At 41.2% G+C, this 18,054-nt stretch overlaps 1 protein-coding gene across 4 annotated transcripts in view; it reads left to right on the top strand.

Annotated features, from left to right (window-relative positions):
* The window catches only part of C4BPA (complement component 4 binding protein alpha), a 48,161-nt gene extending 34,373 nt beyond the window's left edge, over positions 1 to 13,788 (top strand). For all 4 annotated transcript variants that reach the window (XM_081484964.1, XM_081484962.1, XM_081484963.1 and 1 more), the window contains 4 exons: positions 816 to 1,007; positions 11,527 to 11,697; positions 12,686 to 12,861; positions 13,376 to 13,788. In XM_081484964.1, coding sequence (XP_081341090.1) covers positions 816 to 1,007; positions 11,527 to 11,697; positions 12,686 to 12,861; positions 13,376 to 13,606 — 770 coding nt within the window. In that variant the 3' untranslated portion in view covers positions 13,607 to 13,788. The remainder of the gene's footprint in view (positions 1 to 815; positions 1,008 to 11,526; positions 11,698 to 12,685; positions 12,862 to 13,375) is intronic.
* Positions 13,789 to 18,054: the final 4,266 nt, after the last annotated feature.

Genomic DNA, 18,054 nt, shown 5'->3' with positions numbered 1-18,054 from the left:
GGATGAGAGACATATGGATGCAATTTTATGGAATTCTGCACTTGACAACATGCATTTTTATACCCATCTATGAGACTCTTGCCATTTTAGAGGTGAAGACACTGAGGCACAGAATACAGGGAACTTTATTCTGTAGACTGGAATTGAAATGCACAAATAATGATAGCTCAGTTGGTAAAGAATTCACCTGCAATGTGGGAGACCCCAGTTCAATTCCTGGGCTGGGAAGATCCGCTGGAGAAGGGATAGACTACCCACTCCAGTATTCTTGGGCTTCCCTTGTGGCTCAGCTGGTAAAGAATCCACCTGCAATGCAGGAGACCTGGGTTTGATCCCTAGGTTGGGAGTGATTCCCTGGAAAAGGGAAAGGCTACCCACTCCAGTATTCTGGCTTAGAGAATTCCATGGACTATATAGTCCATGGGATTGCAAAGAGTTGGACATGACTAAGTGACTTTCACTTTCACAAATAATGAAAAATGGTAGTTCACTTATTGAAAGATTATTTGTTTCACATTAGGAGTTAAAGTTTAATTGCAGTCATTCAAACTCATTTTGTGGAAATAAAAAGAAAGACCTTAATATCACTGAATTAAAATATCATTAATAATATCTTTTACCACCACTTATATAAAATGTTGGAAACAAATGAGCTGGAGTGCTTGAGCAAATCAGGGACGGGGAGAACAGACTTGGTGTCCCTGTTATCCCAATCTCTCTTCAGTGATGAGATCTTCTAAAGGTAGAAATGAGATTTAGTCATAGGAGCCTCCTCATAGTGATTTTACTGTTAGCCTTCTTTTATATTTTTTTAGAGGTATGTTGCCCAGTACCAAACCTGAATTATGATGGCAGAATCATTCTACAGAGAAGACGTAGCACTAGTACTCACTGTACCTATTTCAGTGGAGATGAAATTTCATATAGATGTCATAATAAATATACATCTCATGCTACATGCACAAAATATGGCACTTGGAGTCCTGGAACACCAGAATGTAGCCCAGGTAAGTCCTTATGGAAACAGATTTTTTTAAAGAAGTTTTTCATATCAAATTGATAGAGAGTATAATTTTTTGCATTTTATTTACCAACTTTTTATTGCATATATTTAAGTTTTGCTATATAGAGTAAAAATCAAATTTTGTGTTTTTTTAATATATTTATTTTAGTTGGGGGCTAATTACTTTAAAATATTGTAGTGGTTTTTGTCATACATTGACATGAATCAGCCATGGGTTTACATGTATTCCCCATCCTGAACCCCCCTCCCACCTCCCTCCCCATCCCATCCCTCTGGGTCATCCCATTGCCCCAGCCCTTAGCATTTGTCTCATGCATCGAACCTGGAATGGTGTTCTGTTACTTTTATTTGGTTAACTGTGTAACCAACTAACAATGCAGTGATAATTTCAGGTGAACAGCAAAGGGACTCATGTTGTATATCCATTCTCCCCAAACACACTTCCCATCCAGGCTGCCACATAACATTAAGCAGAGTTCCATGTGCTATACAGTAGGTACTTGTTGGTTATCCATTATGGATATAGTAGTGTGTACATGTCCATCCCAAACTCCTTAACTATCCTGTCCCCCATGGCAACCACAAGATCATTCTCCTAAGTCTGTTGGTCTGTTTCTGCTTTGTAAATTCATTTGTATCATTTCCTTTTAGATTCCACATATAGGTGATGTCATGTGACACTTCTCTTTCCCTTGTGACTTACTCCACTCAGCATGACAATCTCTAGGTCCATCCATGTTGCTGCAAGTGACATTATTTCATTCTTTGTAACGGCTGAGTATTATTTCATTGTATATATGCACCACATCTTCTTTATCCATTCCTCTGTCAATAGACATTTAGGTGGCTTCCATTTCTTGGCTATTGTAAACAGTGCTGCAATGAACATTGGGGCACATGTATCCTTTCAGGCCATGTTTTTCTCCAGATATATGCACAGGAATGGGATAGCAGGGTCATATAGTAGTTCTATTCTTAGTTTTTTAAGGAACCTCTATATTTTTCTTCATAGTGGCTGTACTAATTTACATTCCCACAACAGTGTGGGAAGGTTCCCTTCTCTCCACAGCCTCTATAGCATTCACTGTTTGTGCTTCACCCAGCTCAGCATTTTGTATGATGCACTCTGAGTAAAAGTTAAATAATCAGAGTGACAATATACAGCCTTGGCATACTCATTTCCCAATTTGGAACCAGTCCGTTGTTCCATGTCCAGTTCTAACTGTTGCTTCTTCACCTGCATACAGGTTTCTCAGGAGACAGGTAAGGTGGTCTGGTATTTCCATCTGTTTAAGAATTTTCCACAGTTTGTTGTGATCCACAGAGTCAAAAGCTTTAGTGTAGTCAGTGAAGCAGCAGTAGGTGTTTTCTGGAATTCCCCTTTTTCTATAATCCAGTGGATGTTGGCAATTTAATCTCTGGTTCCTCTGCCTTTTCTAAATACAGCTGGAACATCTGGAAGTTCTCAGTTCATGTACTGTTGAATCCTAGCTTGAAGGATTTTGAACATTACCTTGCTGCCATATGAGATGAGTGAAATTGTGCGGTAGCTTGAACATTCTTTGGCATTGTCCCTCTTTGGGATTGAAATGAAAACTGACCTTTTCCAGTCCTGTGGCCAGTGTTGAGTTTTTCAAATTTGCTGACATATTGAGTGCAGCACTTTCGCTGCATCATCTTTTAGGATTTGAAATTCCATCACCTCCGCTAGCTTTGTTTGCAGTAATGCTTCCTAAGCCCACTTGACTTTACACTCCAGGATGTCTTCTTAGGTAGGTTTATGCATATATATTTTATCCTTTTTGATGCAATGGTAATGGAATTGTTACTTGAATTTCTCTTTCTGTTCTTTTATTGTTAATGTATAGTGATAACAGAGTGTTTGTCTTTGTTTGCCTTATTTGAGTCAGCTTATTACTCTCCAGGTTCATCCAGGTTGTTGCAAATGGCAAAACTTAATTTTTTTTATGGCTGATTAATATATATATATATAATATATTACTATCATAGTGATATTATAATATAGTGATATTATATATATATATGTATCTATCTTCTTTTTCCATTCATCTGTTGATTGACTGCTTGCTTCTGTATCTTGGCTATTGTAAATAAGACTTCCATGAACATCCAAAATGATGGAGATTATTAAGGGAAGGTTTCAAATTAGGTAAAAAGCCTTGGACTAGTTAGCCTTGAGGACATGGTAAGCCCTCACCTGGAGTCCCAGAGAAACTGGTCGCTAGGGGTATCAGCCCAGGATTCTTGTGTCAAGGAATGGGGATTCTGTGATGGTGGAGTCTGTGAGGGTCAAATACAGCTGTCTTGAGCCAAGGTCATATTCAAGGTAGAGCAAAGAGCTTTCATTCTTTTAGCCTCTTTGTGGAATGAAAAAACAAAACAAAACAAAACCTCAGTAAATTTTCCTCTAGCCTTGCGAACAGAATGACAATTTGGGTGTGAAACCACTGTTCTAGGTCAACTTCGAGACGATTGTTGACACACAAGTTGGAATGGTTCCAATAGCTTACCTTGCAAAAAAATCTTCAGATTTATAGTTTATTTTGTAAAAACAAGGGAGGTATTGGAGTTTACCTCAAGACCAATTAGGCTTTGGCAAGACACACAGGAGGCACAGTGGAGCATTACCTTTAGAAGTAGGGAGAGTAGCGCAAGCCTGTGAATGCTTAGAAAGGTGCAGAGATGTTTCTGATGCCCGCTAGAGGCAGAGAGCCTCTGCCTTACTTTGCATATATACATCCTCTTAGAATCCCACTGTGGCTTGTGTTCTATCCTTGACCATTTGTCATCTTTTTATCTTCAGACACAACTTCAGAGATGACATCATGATACCTAGAGCAGAGAGAACCTTAGAGAATGAAAGATCTCATTCAAGAATTTTAAGAAGTATGAGTGCTATTAGCTTTTATTGATAGCTTAATAATCTTTAAAAATGCCATACCCAGTTAGCCCAGCAGTTTCTTCAACTCAGAGTTTTGAGCACTGATGAATGGATTGTGGAAGAACTCTGTGATTTCAATCTAACTCTCTTGAGTTTCTGTAAAGTTTGCTATTTCTATTCCAACCAACTATGCATCAGCCATTTGTGAATTCAAGCTGAAAAAGTGTCTGTTTTCTTATACTTTTTCCCATTTTGTTATTTTGTACAGACTTTCACAAAGTAGAATTCTCAAATAATAATCAAAGTCATAGCTTCATGTTAAAAACACAAGTTATTATACGGTTTGCTATTGATTAAAATTCTGTGGAAGTTTTATTAATTGGTAATGCAAAAAGACCAGAAGTAGCTTTTTATAGACCACTTTTAGGCTTCATGAAGCCATTCTGTGATAGAAATAGGACTATATTTAAATTTTGAATAAAAATAGGACAGTTTCCCTCTTTGCTATTTGTATTTCATATCTCCACCACCAGATAAAGGATTTAAGACTCTGCATAATGCCAAAAGCTCAGGCTCTGTGTACTGGTGCCAAATTCGATCTTGGAGACAGAGTGTTGGGTGAAGTAGAAAAGAAATATTTCATTGCTGTGCCAGGTAAAGGGGGACACAGCAGGTTCGTGCCTCTCAAAATTGTGTGTCCCAGTTTGAAAGGATTTGAGGAGGAGTTTTATAGCAATGGTTCAAGGGTGTGCTTGCTGATAAGATTAGGGTGAATTCAGGGCCTCTACTCCCTCATCTGGTCTCAGGTGGTCTTTTTTACTAACTTTTTATTTTATTTGTGGGTTTGGCCAATTAACAACGTTGTGATAATTTCAGGTGAAGAGCAAAGGAACTCAGCCATACATATACATGTTTCCATTCTCTCCCAAACTCCCTTCCCATCCAGGCTGCCACATAATATTGAGCAGATTTCCATGTGCTATACTGTCAGTCCTTATAGGTTATTTATTTTGAATATAGCAGTGTATACAAGTCCATCCCAAACATTCTAACTATCCTCCCACCCCTAGCTTGATGAGCTTCTCTGATTCCTTTAATGTAGCCTCTGGTGGTTTTTCTCTGGTAAGAAGAACGCTAACATCTTGTTCTTGTGTTCAGTAATCAAGTCACGTCCAATTCTTCCCAACCCCCTGGACTGCAGCATGCCAGTCTTCTTCCCTGTCCTTCGGCATCTCCTGGAGTTTGGCCAAGTTCATGTCCGTTGAATTGGTGATGCCATTCAATCATCTGTCGCCCTCTTTTCCTTCTTCCTTCAGTCTTTCCCAGCATCAGGGTCTTTTCCAATGAGTTGGCTCTTCGCATCAAATGTCCAGAGTATTAGAGTTTCAGCTTCAGTCCTTACAAAGAGTATTCAGGGTTGATTTCATTTAAGATTGACTGATTTGATCTCCTTGCTATCCAAAGGACTCTCTAGAGTCTTCCTGGAGGACCACAGTGCAAAAGCATCGATTCTTCAGTGCTCTGCCTTCTTTATCGTCCAGCTCTCACATCCATACATGACTACTGTAAAAACCATAGCCTTGACTATATGCGCCTTTGTTGGCGAAGTGATGTCTTTGCTTTTTAACACACTGTCTAGGTTTTCATAGATTTCCTGCCAAGAAGCAATCAACTAATTTCATGGCTGCAGTCCCCACCCACAGTGATTTTAGGGCCTGAGAAGGGAAATCTGTCACTGCTTCCATATTTTCCCCTTCTATTTGCCATGAAGTGATGGGACCAGGTGTCATGATCTTAGTTTTTCAATATTGAGTTTTAAGCTGACTTTTTCACTCTCCTCCTTCACCCTTATCAAGAGGTTCTTTAGTTCCTCTTCTCTTTCTTCCTTTAGGGTGGTTCATGCACATATTTGAGGTTGTTGATATTTCTCCTGGTAATCTTGATTCCAGCCTGTAACTCATCCAGTCTGGCATTTCGCCTGATGTGGTCTGTATTTAAGTTAATAAAAACGGTGACAATAAACAGCCTCATCATACTCCTTTCTCAATTCTGAACCGGTCAGTTGTTCCATATGGGGTTCTAACTGTTGCTTCTTGACCTGCATACAGGTTTCTCAGGAGACAGATAACATGGTCTGGTATCCCATCTCTTTAAGAGTTTTCCACAGTTTTTTATGATCCACACAGTCAAGGGTTTAGTGTAGTCAGTGAAATAGAGGTAGATGTTTTCTGGAATTTCCCATGCTTTCTTCATGATCTAGTGAATGGTGGCAATTTGATCTCTGGTTCCTCTGCCTTTTCTAAACCCAACTTGAAACCTAGAAGTTCTCAGTTCATAAATGCTGAAGCCTAGCTTGGAGGATTTTGAGCAAAACCTTACTAGCATGGGAGATGAGTGCAATTGTCAGGTGGTTTGAACATTTTTTAGTACTGCCTTTCTTGGGAAGTGGGATGAGTATTGACCTTTTCTAGTCCTGTGGCCACTGCTGGGTTCTCCAAATTTGCTGACATATTGAGTGCAGCACTTTAATAGCATCATCTTTTAGGATTTTAAATATCTGCTGGAATTCTATCACCTTTGCTAGCTTTATTGGCAGCAATGCTCCTTAAGACCCACTTGACTTCACATTTCAGGATATCTGATTCTAGGTGAGTGATCACACCATGTGGTTATCTGGGTCATGAAGATCTTTTTTGTGTAGTTCTTCTGTGTATTCTTGCCACCTCTTCTTAATATCTTCTGCCTCTATTAGATGTCAGTGGGAAGCTGACATCTTAAACAGTTTAAAGACATTGTTATGTATCCTTGAGGCAGACCAAGACACTGCCTCAAGGCTCTATTGTTTCTTGGCTGCCCCTGCCTTGTCTTTTCATCCCTTTCTTTCCCAAATTAATACTTGTTAGACTCTGCCCTTTGGAAACTCGGGGAATGTCATGGAGGTTGGAGGTGTGTTCCTTACAAGAAACCAGGGACAGAAGGGCTTCTATGCCCAGGAGCCCCACAGGATCCTGAACAATTTCATGCAGAAGAAAAAAATGCTTATAACTGTTCAATCATATGGTCAGATCTGAATCCACACTTTAAAAAAGAAAATGTTGAATAAAGCTGGCACAAATTCTATAGCTCCTGACTTACTCTCACTAAAGCCAACTGCTGCTGCTGCTAAGTCGCATCAGTCATGTCCAACTGCTGACTTATTAAAGATAGGAAGAGGTGCACAGCCCAGCACCCAGTAGCTTTCAGTCTCTATCTGCTAAATGAATGAAAGGATAGAAAATCAGATCTTGAGATGAGTGTCATTCTTCCCTTCCTTACATTTTTGCAGTTTAAGTGCTGGAACTAAAGAAGAACAATCTAGAAGCAGATGAAATTATTAAATTTAACTTTGAATTCTCCTCTTGGAAATCTACTTAGTTCTTCTGAAGTGTGTGTGAACTGAGAAAAGTTTCCAATACTAGAAATTTCTCTTATACTTTGGCACTTTTTTTACCTAGAAGTTCCCATACCCTGCTCAGTTGTGAGTATATTGATCTCAGGATCCCCTGATTGAAACATGTGGACACACTCCCAGGACACCTGGTACTAGTGAAACGACCCTATTATTGTGCTGTTTATGGATCAATCACTTGATCAGAGAACAAGCTTGGCTTTTGTCCCAGTATCAAGGATGCTTCTAATACCATAGCATAATAGGGTTTTGGATATCCTCAAGGACAGACTTCCTCCTTGGATAACGGAAATTAGAATAACGAACTTCACATGGGGATAAATATTAGTAACTGTTGTGACTTCCATCAAGAAAGAGGAAACATACCATTGTTCATTCCCTACCATGCATGTCTTTTTCATAATTTGCTTTTACAATGTAAGTTTAGAATTTAAGAAATGTGTAATGGTGGTGATTTGTCTGATCTGATGTTTTTATGTGTTGTATTTTTTTACCTAACATCTTTTGTACAATTTAAACACAGGAAATGAACTTGCAGTGCAAATCCTTTCCTGCAGCATCATTCAGTTGGAAAAATGAAACAAAACACACAAACACACCAACAAAAAACACATTAGATTAAAAACTTGTATACACTGAATGTTTTTTAAGTGGATAAGTTTGTTAAAAAATACTGCTCCTTAGTCCAACTTTCTCTTTATCCCCCATTATTTGTTCCCATTCTTTGACTTTGCTGGTTTCCCTCCCTTTTCTGAATCAATGAAAATGGGCCACATCTAATAGATAAGCTAAACATTTCAATTATTACCTTTCGTTTCTTGGTATTTATTCTTTGTTCTTCCTTTCTTTCTGGTCCATGTGCCTTCACCTACTACTTTGTAAAACCTGCTCAAATCTATTTGAATCTGCCTTTCAGAGTTTACTTCTTTTCTTCCTTCTCTACCTTCCATACTCTGGAACATCATCATGTCATCTAGTCTTGCTTATTCAGTAAAATAACATGATGCCATTGATGTTCTTTATCAAAGTGCTGTTCTATGGGTGTCTACATGGTCATGATATTTTCAGACTCTGTTATGACAGGGACAGCAGTGTTATCACAGCCAAGGACTAAAAATGCAGATGGATGATCTTGACCTTTCCATATGTATGCAAACTGCTTGTGATGCTCTTTTCTGACAGGGATGGAAAAGAAGGCCTGTGCTGAATCAGTGGCCTCACCTACCAGAAGACATGTTAATCTGCTCTAGCAAAGGTACCACGTGTGGTACAGTGGCTGCAATGTTGTGGCATTTTTAGTAGTCTACTGTAATTCTCCAGAATCCTAATTTTTTGTAGTAGACAGGCTTATGAAGTACATGGGGATATGATGACCACTGTTGAATCTTTAATTATTTAAGAGTGGCACATATTTCTCCTTTTCATCTACCCATTGGTAAATGATATTTAAAAGAACTTATCTTCTTTGCCTCTAAGGGGAAGGTACAGGTCATATCAATGACTTCTACTTGATTTTCTTGGATAGGACAGTCTTACCCCATAGACCAAGGACCAATATGGGGATTATGCCAATGACCAATTTTGTCTATCTGGCCCATACTTTAAAAGATAATGGAAATGCCGACCAAGTGGTTTAATAAGGGAGCCTTAATGGTTCCAGGTATATATGTCAACTCAAACTCTATGTCCAATAATAGTTGGATTATTGTGCACCTCTCATTTGTGCATAGTTGCTTACATAAATGGACACAGGTCCCTTTGGAAGACTGGGAAACTCATTACTGTGCTTATGTCTCAAGGTGTTGTAGTATCCTTAGTCCTGGAAAATTTTTTCTTCAGTTATTTAGTGATCTCCACACCTGAGATTATTAATAGCACAGGTCCAGAAACTAAGCAACAGATTGTAACCTTTTAATGGACCAAGACCATCAGTCTCCTGATCATCCATCCTTTATTTCTTTCCATGGTACAGACTGAGTTGTATCTAGTTGGCTGCTCATCTGTTTTCACCCTTAGGAACATCATGTTCTTTTAACCATCTTCCTAATCTCAATCTGGTCCCATCACTTCATGGGAAATAGATGGGGAAACAGTGGAAACAGTGTCAGACTTTATTTTTCGGGGCTCCAAAATCACTGCAGATGGTGATTGCAGCCGTGAAATTAAAAGACACTTACTCCTTGGAAGGAAAGTTATGACCAACCTAGATAGCATATTTAAAAGCAGAGACATTACTTTGCCAACAAAGGTCTGTCTAGTCAAGGCTATGGTTTTTCCAGTAGTCATGTATGGATGTGAAAGTTGGACGGTGAAGAAAGCTGAGTGCCGAAGAATTGATGCTTTTGAACTGTGGTGTTGGAGAAGACTCTTGAGAGTCCCTTGGACTGCAAGAAGATCCAACCAGTCCACCCTAAAGGAGATCAGGCCTGGGTGTTCATTGGAAGGACTGATGTTGAAGCTGAAACTCCAATACTTTGGCCACCTCATGCGAAGAGTTGACTCATTGGAAAAGACCCTAATGCTGGGAAGGATTGGGGGCAGGAGAAGAAGGGGACGACAGAGGATGAGATGGCTGGATGGCATCACCGACTCCATGGGCATGGGTTTGGGTAGACTCCAGGCATTGGTGATGGACAGGGAGGCCTGGCATGCTGCTATTCATGGGGTCGCAAAGAGTTGGACACAACTAAGTGACTGAACTAAACTGAATGATGATTACATTTACGTAGCTTCTAAAGCCTATGAGCACCTCTAAGATTGTGACTGCTAAGTGTGAAACTTGTTCTTTAACAGTCTTCCCGTTATCAGCTCTGGTCTCTGATACAGGTGCTCCTCTCCTTATGATATTCTTTCTGTCCTTGGTAAATGTATCCCCCAGGTCTTCCCAGACAATATAATCATTTGGTGGAATTTCCTGCATGTGTGTGGCACATCTACTCCAGCATATCACTCTTCTGAGTCACTGGATCATTCTCTCTACCGCTTGCCACAGCAACACCAGCATTTGAATCTCACTGTTGGCATCACGTTTTCCATGCCTCAAGGAGGCATCTTAGGATAGTACTGTAGATACTATCATCCATCAGTTTAATATTTTACTGACATTTCCAAAAAGTGTCAAGTGTTAGTTGCTCAGTCATGACTGACTCTCTGCGACCCCACCAGGCAGCCCACCAGGTTTCTTTACCCATGGATTCTCCAGGCAAGAATACTGGGGTGGGTTGCCATTCCCTTCCCCAGAGGATTTTCCCGATCCAGAGATCAAACCCAGGTCTCCCTCACTGCAGGCAGATTCTTTATGGTCTGAACCACCAGGGAAAGCATTTCCAATGATCTGTTTTATTTAAACTTCTCATGCAGTGTTTGTGGATCCTGACAGTGTTTCCTTTCACACAGATGCTCAGCACCGTGTCATGTCTATTGTTTCAACATACAAACCATCATTTTTATTCTTTCTTTTTTTTGGCGGCAGGGACAGTGTTACATTTTATTTTTTTAATTTATTTATTTTAGTTGGAGGCTAATTACTTTACAATATTGTCATGGTTTTTGCAATACATTGATATGAATCAGCCATGGGTGTATTTGTGTTCCCCATCCTGAACCCCCCTCCCACCTCCCTCCCCATTCCATCTCTCTGGGTCATCCCAGTGCACCAGCAGTGAGCACCCCGTTCTATAAGCTATTTCTGAAATATTTTAGAAGACAGTGAGTATATTCTTGGGAGGATAGATGGGCTGGTTTATTGGGAGCAATGAATCAGAGATTGTGGATTAGTCTTGCATCTTTAGTTTCTCCCAGATATACATCTCTGCATTTAGCAGGAAAGCAGTGGAGTGTGACACCAGTATAGTGTGACTTTGGACTGAATTCAGCCTTCTTGCCAAAATGGCTCCTAAATAGTGTCAAGTTTAGTGAATTTTCAAAAAAATGAAGCAAATCCTAAGTGCGTGTCAGTCCGTTGTAACCTTTCTATTGTTCCCTAGCCTTAGGCCTTGGGGAAGCTCAAGTCCTGCGTTGGCTGAGTGATTGGATGGGCAGAGAAGACAGAAGGACAGACAGAAGCCTCCTTTGAACCACACAGATTCTAGGAAGTGTTATTATATGCATTCCACATGCTGACCTTCTTTCACTTCTGTTTCTCACCTCAAGATTGTGAATTCCCTCCTGTCATTGCCCATGGACAACGTAAAATAGTCCCTAGACTCTTTGCATTTGAACAAGAAGCTGTATATGAATGTGATGAAGGGTACACCCTGGTTGGAGCGAAAACACTCTCCTGCACTTCTTCAGGCTGGTCACCTGCAGCCCCTCAGTGTAAAGGTAACTCTGGCTCCCTCTTCATTTTAGGGGGTGGGGGTGGGGCTATCATCAAAGGATTAAGAGCACAGTTTCTTCCCTGTGAGAGGCAGCAAAAAACCAATTTGATTTGATTTATTTAAAATAATTACTGTGGTCTGATGGTATCCAAAGCAAATGTGCAGAGGGCACACAGAACATTAATCTCCCCTTCTTCCTCCCAGGTACAAAATTCAGCCTTTGTGAGGCAGGCCCATTTCCCAGTTTCTTGTATAATTCCAGAAATAGTCTACAGATGCTACATTCTATCTCAGTGCAGCTGTGGCCTGTAGCAAAACTTTCATGAAAAGTTGGTCTAGAATGTAAGCCCTAGTGGACTAATGCCAAGCTTTGTGAAATCACAAGCATTTGCATCAGAGCCAGTGCAGGGCACCAGCTGCTCACAATGTAGCTGTGTGGTGAGGGACTCCTAATTTTCCGGCTGTTATGGGGACAAGAGGTCAAAATCAGGTCTGATTATTGCATGCACACAGGTTTAATATCACTTCATCATCAACAACTTCAGGGATGACTTGCCACCGTTGTCTCCTTTGCACACAGGAGAATAATAAGCAAGAGGGAAAATTTTTTATCTATTGTCTTGCAGGAATCAAGATACAAGAGACAGCTGATTTGATAGCTGAAGATTTGGGGTCACATAGTTTTTATATTCTGTCATGCTATTTAAAATTGTTATATCCTTCAGCAAGTCACTTAACCTGTCTGTATCTGACTTTCTCTTAGATAAAATAGTGAGACTTTAATAAGATAATCACATAAAGATCTACCCCAAAGTGTGATAAAGTACTATCCCAATGCTCAATACATATGCTAATGAATATTCTTTTTCTTCTCAAGATTAAAAAAAGGTAAAACAATTAGCAACACTTAAATACAGTTCATTCTTAGTACCCTAGACTTGTATGTTTTTTCTTAGATCTGTAGATGGCTTAAAATTATGTTTCCATTGCAGCATTGTGTCTGAAACCAAAGATAGAATATGGAAGGTTATCTGTGGAGAAGGTTAGATATGTTGAATCTGAAAGAATTACCATCCATTGTGACTCTGGCTATAGTTTGGTTGGTTCCGAAAATATCACTTGCTCAGAGGACAGAACCTGGTACCCGGAGGCACCCAAGTGTGAGTGGGTAAGTCACACAATTGAGGTAGTTTTTTTGTTAAATCCCAAGGCACTGTCCTGCCAGCAAAGGGGATATCTGGCTTGTCAGGATTCATTCATTCAAAGGAACTCTCATTTTTGCTTTGAAGCCTTCTGGTCGGATAGGAGATGCAAAGTTTTCCTGCTCTCACTTGTGATCAGGGAAAACTGAACCCCTTTGGAGCGGAGGGTCTCAGACCTGGTAGTACTGACTCCCACCTTTTCTAGAGGATTTGATATACTCTTGTCCCATTTCCGGATGGTCAGAAGTAGGGTCTGTTCCCACAGAAGCTTTCTGGGAGGCTGTCTCAGAGTAGAGTTATATTCTTCTCAGGAAAATGATGGTGAGAAACAAGGTGTTTCTGGTTTTCCTGCTCACCCACCAGTCCTGGGGTGTGTCTTGGTCCTGAATCTGTAATCTTGCCTGTTTCTACGTGAAATATGTCCCCTAATAATTGGGAGAGAAGTCTTTCAAACATACTCATCATGCATTTCTCCTTTAGGAGTATCGCGAAGGCTGTGAGCAAGTAATCAAAGGCAGGAAACTCTTGCAGTGCCTCTCAAGCCCAGAGGAGGTGAAATTGGCCCTGGAAGTGTATAAGCTGTCCCTGGAGATTGAACTCCTGGAGCTTCAGATAGATAAAGTAAAGAATTCCTCTCAGGAAGCATTTCTCCCTCTCCCTGAGAAAAATGTGACTTGTTGCCTTGAACCCAATATAGATCTCTTCAGTTAATCACTTTTATCATCTCTTTATGCCATCGATTGTGGTAATAGTTATCTAGAAAGAATAATTTGTTAACATTTAGTTCTTTGAGATTGTACAATTGTTGATCATTTTCTGACTCATTGTTTTTGCTTTTCTGGTTACATTGCACATATTTTTTTTTCCATTAAAAATTAACATATCCAATCGTATTTTGTCTTCATGGTTATTAGGACTCTGTGAAATGAGGTCTGAGAATAAACCCATGCATAAAGTTGATACATTTATTTTACTGTAGAGACCCTGGACATAGGGACTTGGGTTCACACCAATACATTTTTCTGCATTGCCTTTACTCATCAGTTCTGCATATATAGGTCACTCAGGTGCTCAGTATTTAGATTAAACATCAACATAACCCAAACGCCTTGTTCACTGTTGCCCATTTGAAGCAGTCATGCCTTTTTCTAAGCTTCCATGCACTTGGCCTCTGCCTCCGTAATGCACGGGACATTGCCTTATGAGGAGGGGATTCTTGTCTGTGTCGGTCTCCTGATCCCCTCCTCAGCAACACACTCTGAAAGTCTGACGAGTGGAAGCCAAGCTGGCAGCCACCTTTGTGTTCCTAAGTCCTTGATCTGGTTTAGTCCTTATTTTCCTTAATAGAAAGAAAAATGGCTTGAGCAATTGTTTCCCATCTGAGGAGAAACCTCATTATCAATCACTTTTATGTCTTAGGGTGTTTGGAGACTTTTATTCTTTGCACTAACCACTTCCTCCAACTCTTGCATCCTCTGAAATCTCTCTCCTACTCATATCTTGGCTCTTTTGGTTATTCCATCTCTTTTGTACACAGAACTCTATGAGGGAACACTGGCTTCTTTAATTCCCGTCAACATACTCCAATGAGACAATGTTGTATAACAGGCTTTCACCAAACCTTCAATAAGTTTGAATTGCTATAGTTAGTTACCTACTTAACACAGAAGGTATCTATTCATGGTCTTAAAAGCCATTTGTCTGATCCTTTTACTCAGAATTTCTTTCGGTTGGTATTTGTTTTGGTTTTCTCCTGAGACAAGCGAGGAACTACTCTCCTTGGGAGGTGCCCCAGAAAGTGCTGTCATTGAGTGGAAGAAGTGGGAAAGGAAGGATAGCCTCAAGAGGTCATTGCTGTTGCAAGCAGAAGCTCAGTCATGCTGATTGCTTTCTGGGAGCATGTGGAACACAATTCTAAGTTGTCTTTCCAAGGAGGAGGACCCGGGATATTTATCGCCAGTTCTCTCCTTTGACTGGTAAAGACTTGCTCTGGAAGGACTGACACTCAGTCACATCTGACCTGGACTGTGGGCCAGTGGGGGCAGCAATGAGACATCAAGGCAGAGAGACACGGGTAGCCGATGGTTCTGTGGGACTGCTTGTGGTAACCTCCAGAGCAGGTATGTGGGCAGAGCACAAGTCACGTCTTCTCCAATTGCTTTTTCTCTGTTGAAGTGCTGATCTAGCCTATCCATTTTTTTCCCTGCTCAAATCTCTTGTGCTTGTGCTCAGCCATTTCAGTTGTGTCCGACTCTATGATCCTATGGCCTGTAGCCTGCTAGACTCCTCTGTCCATGGGATTCTCCAGGCAAGAATACTGGAGTGAGTTGCCATTTCCTCCTCCAGGGGATCTTCCTGACCCAAGGATCCAACCTGTGTCCCTTGTGTCTCCTGCATTGGGAGGTGGATTCTTTTACCATTGGGCCACCTGGGGAGACCTGCACAGTCTGTATACAAAACAGTTACAATTCACACATTTGCTGTAACACATATTGATTCCTCCTCTTTTGGTTTGGGATATGAGGATGAAGCATGAATCTCAGTGGTCCTTTAGACACTCTGTGAATAGGATTTCACCATCATCTTCTATAATTGTCCAAATTTCTCGTGTATTATAACTATCTTCACATTCATCATCAAAAATACGATCTAAAAAAGAAGAATATCCTGTTAGGTATGTACATGAGCTGAGAAAGCGTAGGAAAGCTTTATTAGAAGAATTTGCAAGAGATTAATTTGTTCAAGTTGGTGCTTCCTGAGGGTTTGAGTGAGAGGGAGAAAAGGGACCTGGATATTTTATATCAAAAATTTAAAGTTTAGAGCAGAAGATCATGGAGGAGTAAGATGGAGAGATCACCCACCTCCCCAGAAACATCAAAAACTCATCAAGATATGAAACAACTACAAAGCAACCTCTAAACAACAACTGAAGACCCGAGATCTCCAAAGGGGCAAGCTAAGCTCCCTGGAATAAGGTAGGATGAAAGATAAAGACATTAAAAGAGAAAGAGAGAGAGAGAGAAAGAGAACTCCAGGACAGGAGCTTGCGCCCCAAGGGAGGGAGGGATTCATGAAGGAGGGAAAGTTTCCATGCACTGGGAAACTCCCTCATAGGTGGGAACAAGAGGGAGCTATAGAACCTCAGAGAGCCATGCAAAAGTGGGAGCCCAGAAGGCAAAATACAGAGAAAGCTGCACATCTCAATCCATAAGCAGCTCACAAGTCTTAGCCCTGACCAGAGGGTGGCGGTGGGGAGCCAAGAGAAGTGGCTAATAAACCCCACCCCTGCCCAGAAGTAGGGGGCAAGAAGCCGAGAAAAGCACCACATGAGCCTCCCCCTAGCAAGCTCCACCTGCAACACAGGGTAGGACCCAGGTCAGAAGCTCTGGCAAAGATCCCAGGGAGAGGTAGAGGGCTAGTGGCAGTGAGGATGTGCTGAGATACTTCAGTGTGGCTGCAGAAATAGACTTGTCAATTACTGCCAAAGCCAGAAGGAGTGCCAGAGACAGTGGACAAAACACCACCAATTTGGTCCTGATCCCAGAAGTTGCAGCTACCACGAGGCAGTGAGCAGGCACAGGTTACTGCTCGTACCTTGCTGGGAGCTTAAACAGCTGAGCTCTTTCTAGGAACCCTTTTCCCCGGGGAGAACTCATGACCTACCTCAGATTGTATCAACATCCAATAGGTCACTACTGCCACAGGCACTCCCCAGTACAACCCATATGTGGTGGCCATATCCTCTCCTCTCTCCAGCCCAAGAGAGCAAGTGAACCCCAATGAGACTTGGCCTTTGCCCCCTCATGTCCAGGGAAGGAACAGGCAGTGGACTCAAGGGGCAACTCTAAACATTGGGAGCAACTACAAGTTGGAATAAGGCCAGATCTGACACTGAAGTCACTCTACGCTGCCCACAACAGGTCCAGAGACCTTCCTAGAAATATTAGAGGTCTTTGGTGTAAGCTTCGCTGGATGTTCTGGGCTGCTGAGTGTTGCCTTCCCCAAGAGTATTGGTAATTTGTCTTTTGCACTGTGTGGCTTGTGAGGTCTTGAAACTTCAATAGGCATCGAGCCTGAACCCCTGAGGTGAGAGACTCAAGCCCAGGACTTTGAACCACTGGAGAACACCTTACCCCGGGGAACATTAATAGATGAGAGCCTTTCCAAAGGCCTCCATCTCAACACCAAAACCAAGCCCACCCAAAAGCCAGCAAGCACCAGTGCCCAGACACCCCACAGCAGTTCTTCAATGAAACAGAACACAATGCTGCATATTAGCAGACAGGCTGCCCAAAGCCACACTGAACCCACAGACACCCCCAAACCTACTACTGGACATGGTGCTGCCTTCAGAGAGATGAGCTACAACTCCAGACCAGAACACAGGCATACGTCCCCCCAGCCAGGAAACCATCGCAGGACACTCTTCCAACCACACCCACAGGCACAGAGTCCACAACTAGGAAGAACCATGACCTTGAGCACTTTTTTCTTTTTCTTCTTTTAAACCACACTTTTTATGCTCCCTACATGCTTCTACTTCTACACTGGCCTTTTGCAGTGCTGTGGATGTTTCTTTTTAAAATTTTTTTTAAGAGATCGTTTCTTCCTCTTTTGGGATTTTTTGTTGTTATTGTTCTGTTTGACTGTTTTTCTTATTGTTTTCCCTGTGGTAGCTATTCCTTTTTTTTTTTTTAATAAATTTATTTATTTTAGTTGGGGGCTAATTACTTTACAATATTGTAGTAGTTTTTGCCATACATTGACATGAATCAGCCATGGGTTTACATGTGTTCCCCATCCTGAACCCCCTTCCCACCTCCCTCCCCATCCCATCCCTCTGGGTCATCCCATTGCCCTGGCCCTGAGCATTTGTCTCATGCATCGAAGATGGAATGGTGTTCTGTTTCACATATGATAATATACATGTTTCAATGCTATTCTCCCAGAACGTCCCACCCTCACCTTCTCCCTCAGAGTCCATAAGACTGTTCTATGCATCTGTGTCTCTTATTCCTTTTTGCATATAGGGTTATCGTTACCATCTTTCAAATTCCATATCTATGCATTAGTATACTGTATTGGTGTTTTTCTTTCTGGCTTACTTCACTCTGTATAATGGGCTCCAGTTTCATCCATCTCAATAGAACCGATTCAAA

Source organism: Giraffa tippelskirchi, chromosome 5, assembly GCF_054371585.1.
Source record: "Giraffa tippelskirchi isolate mGirTip1 chromosome 5, T2T-mGirTip1v1.2.pri, whole genome shotgun sequence".
Classification (NCBI taxonomy): Eukaryota; Metazoa; Chordata; class Mammalia; order Artiodactyla; family Giraffidae; genus Giraffa; species Giraffa tippelskirchi.
This window is presented reverse-complemented; position numbering and strand designations above follow the sequence as displayed.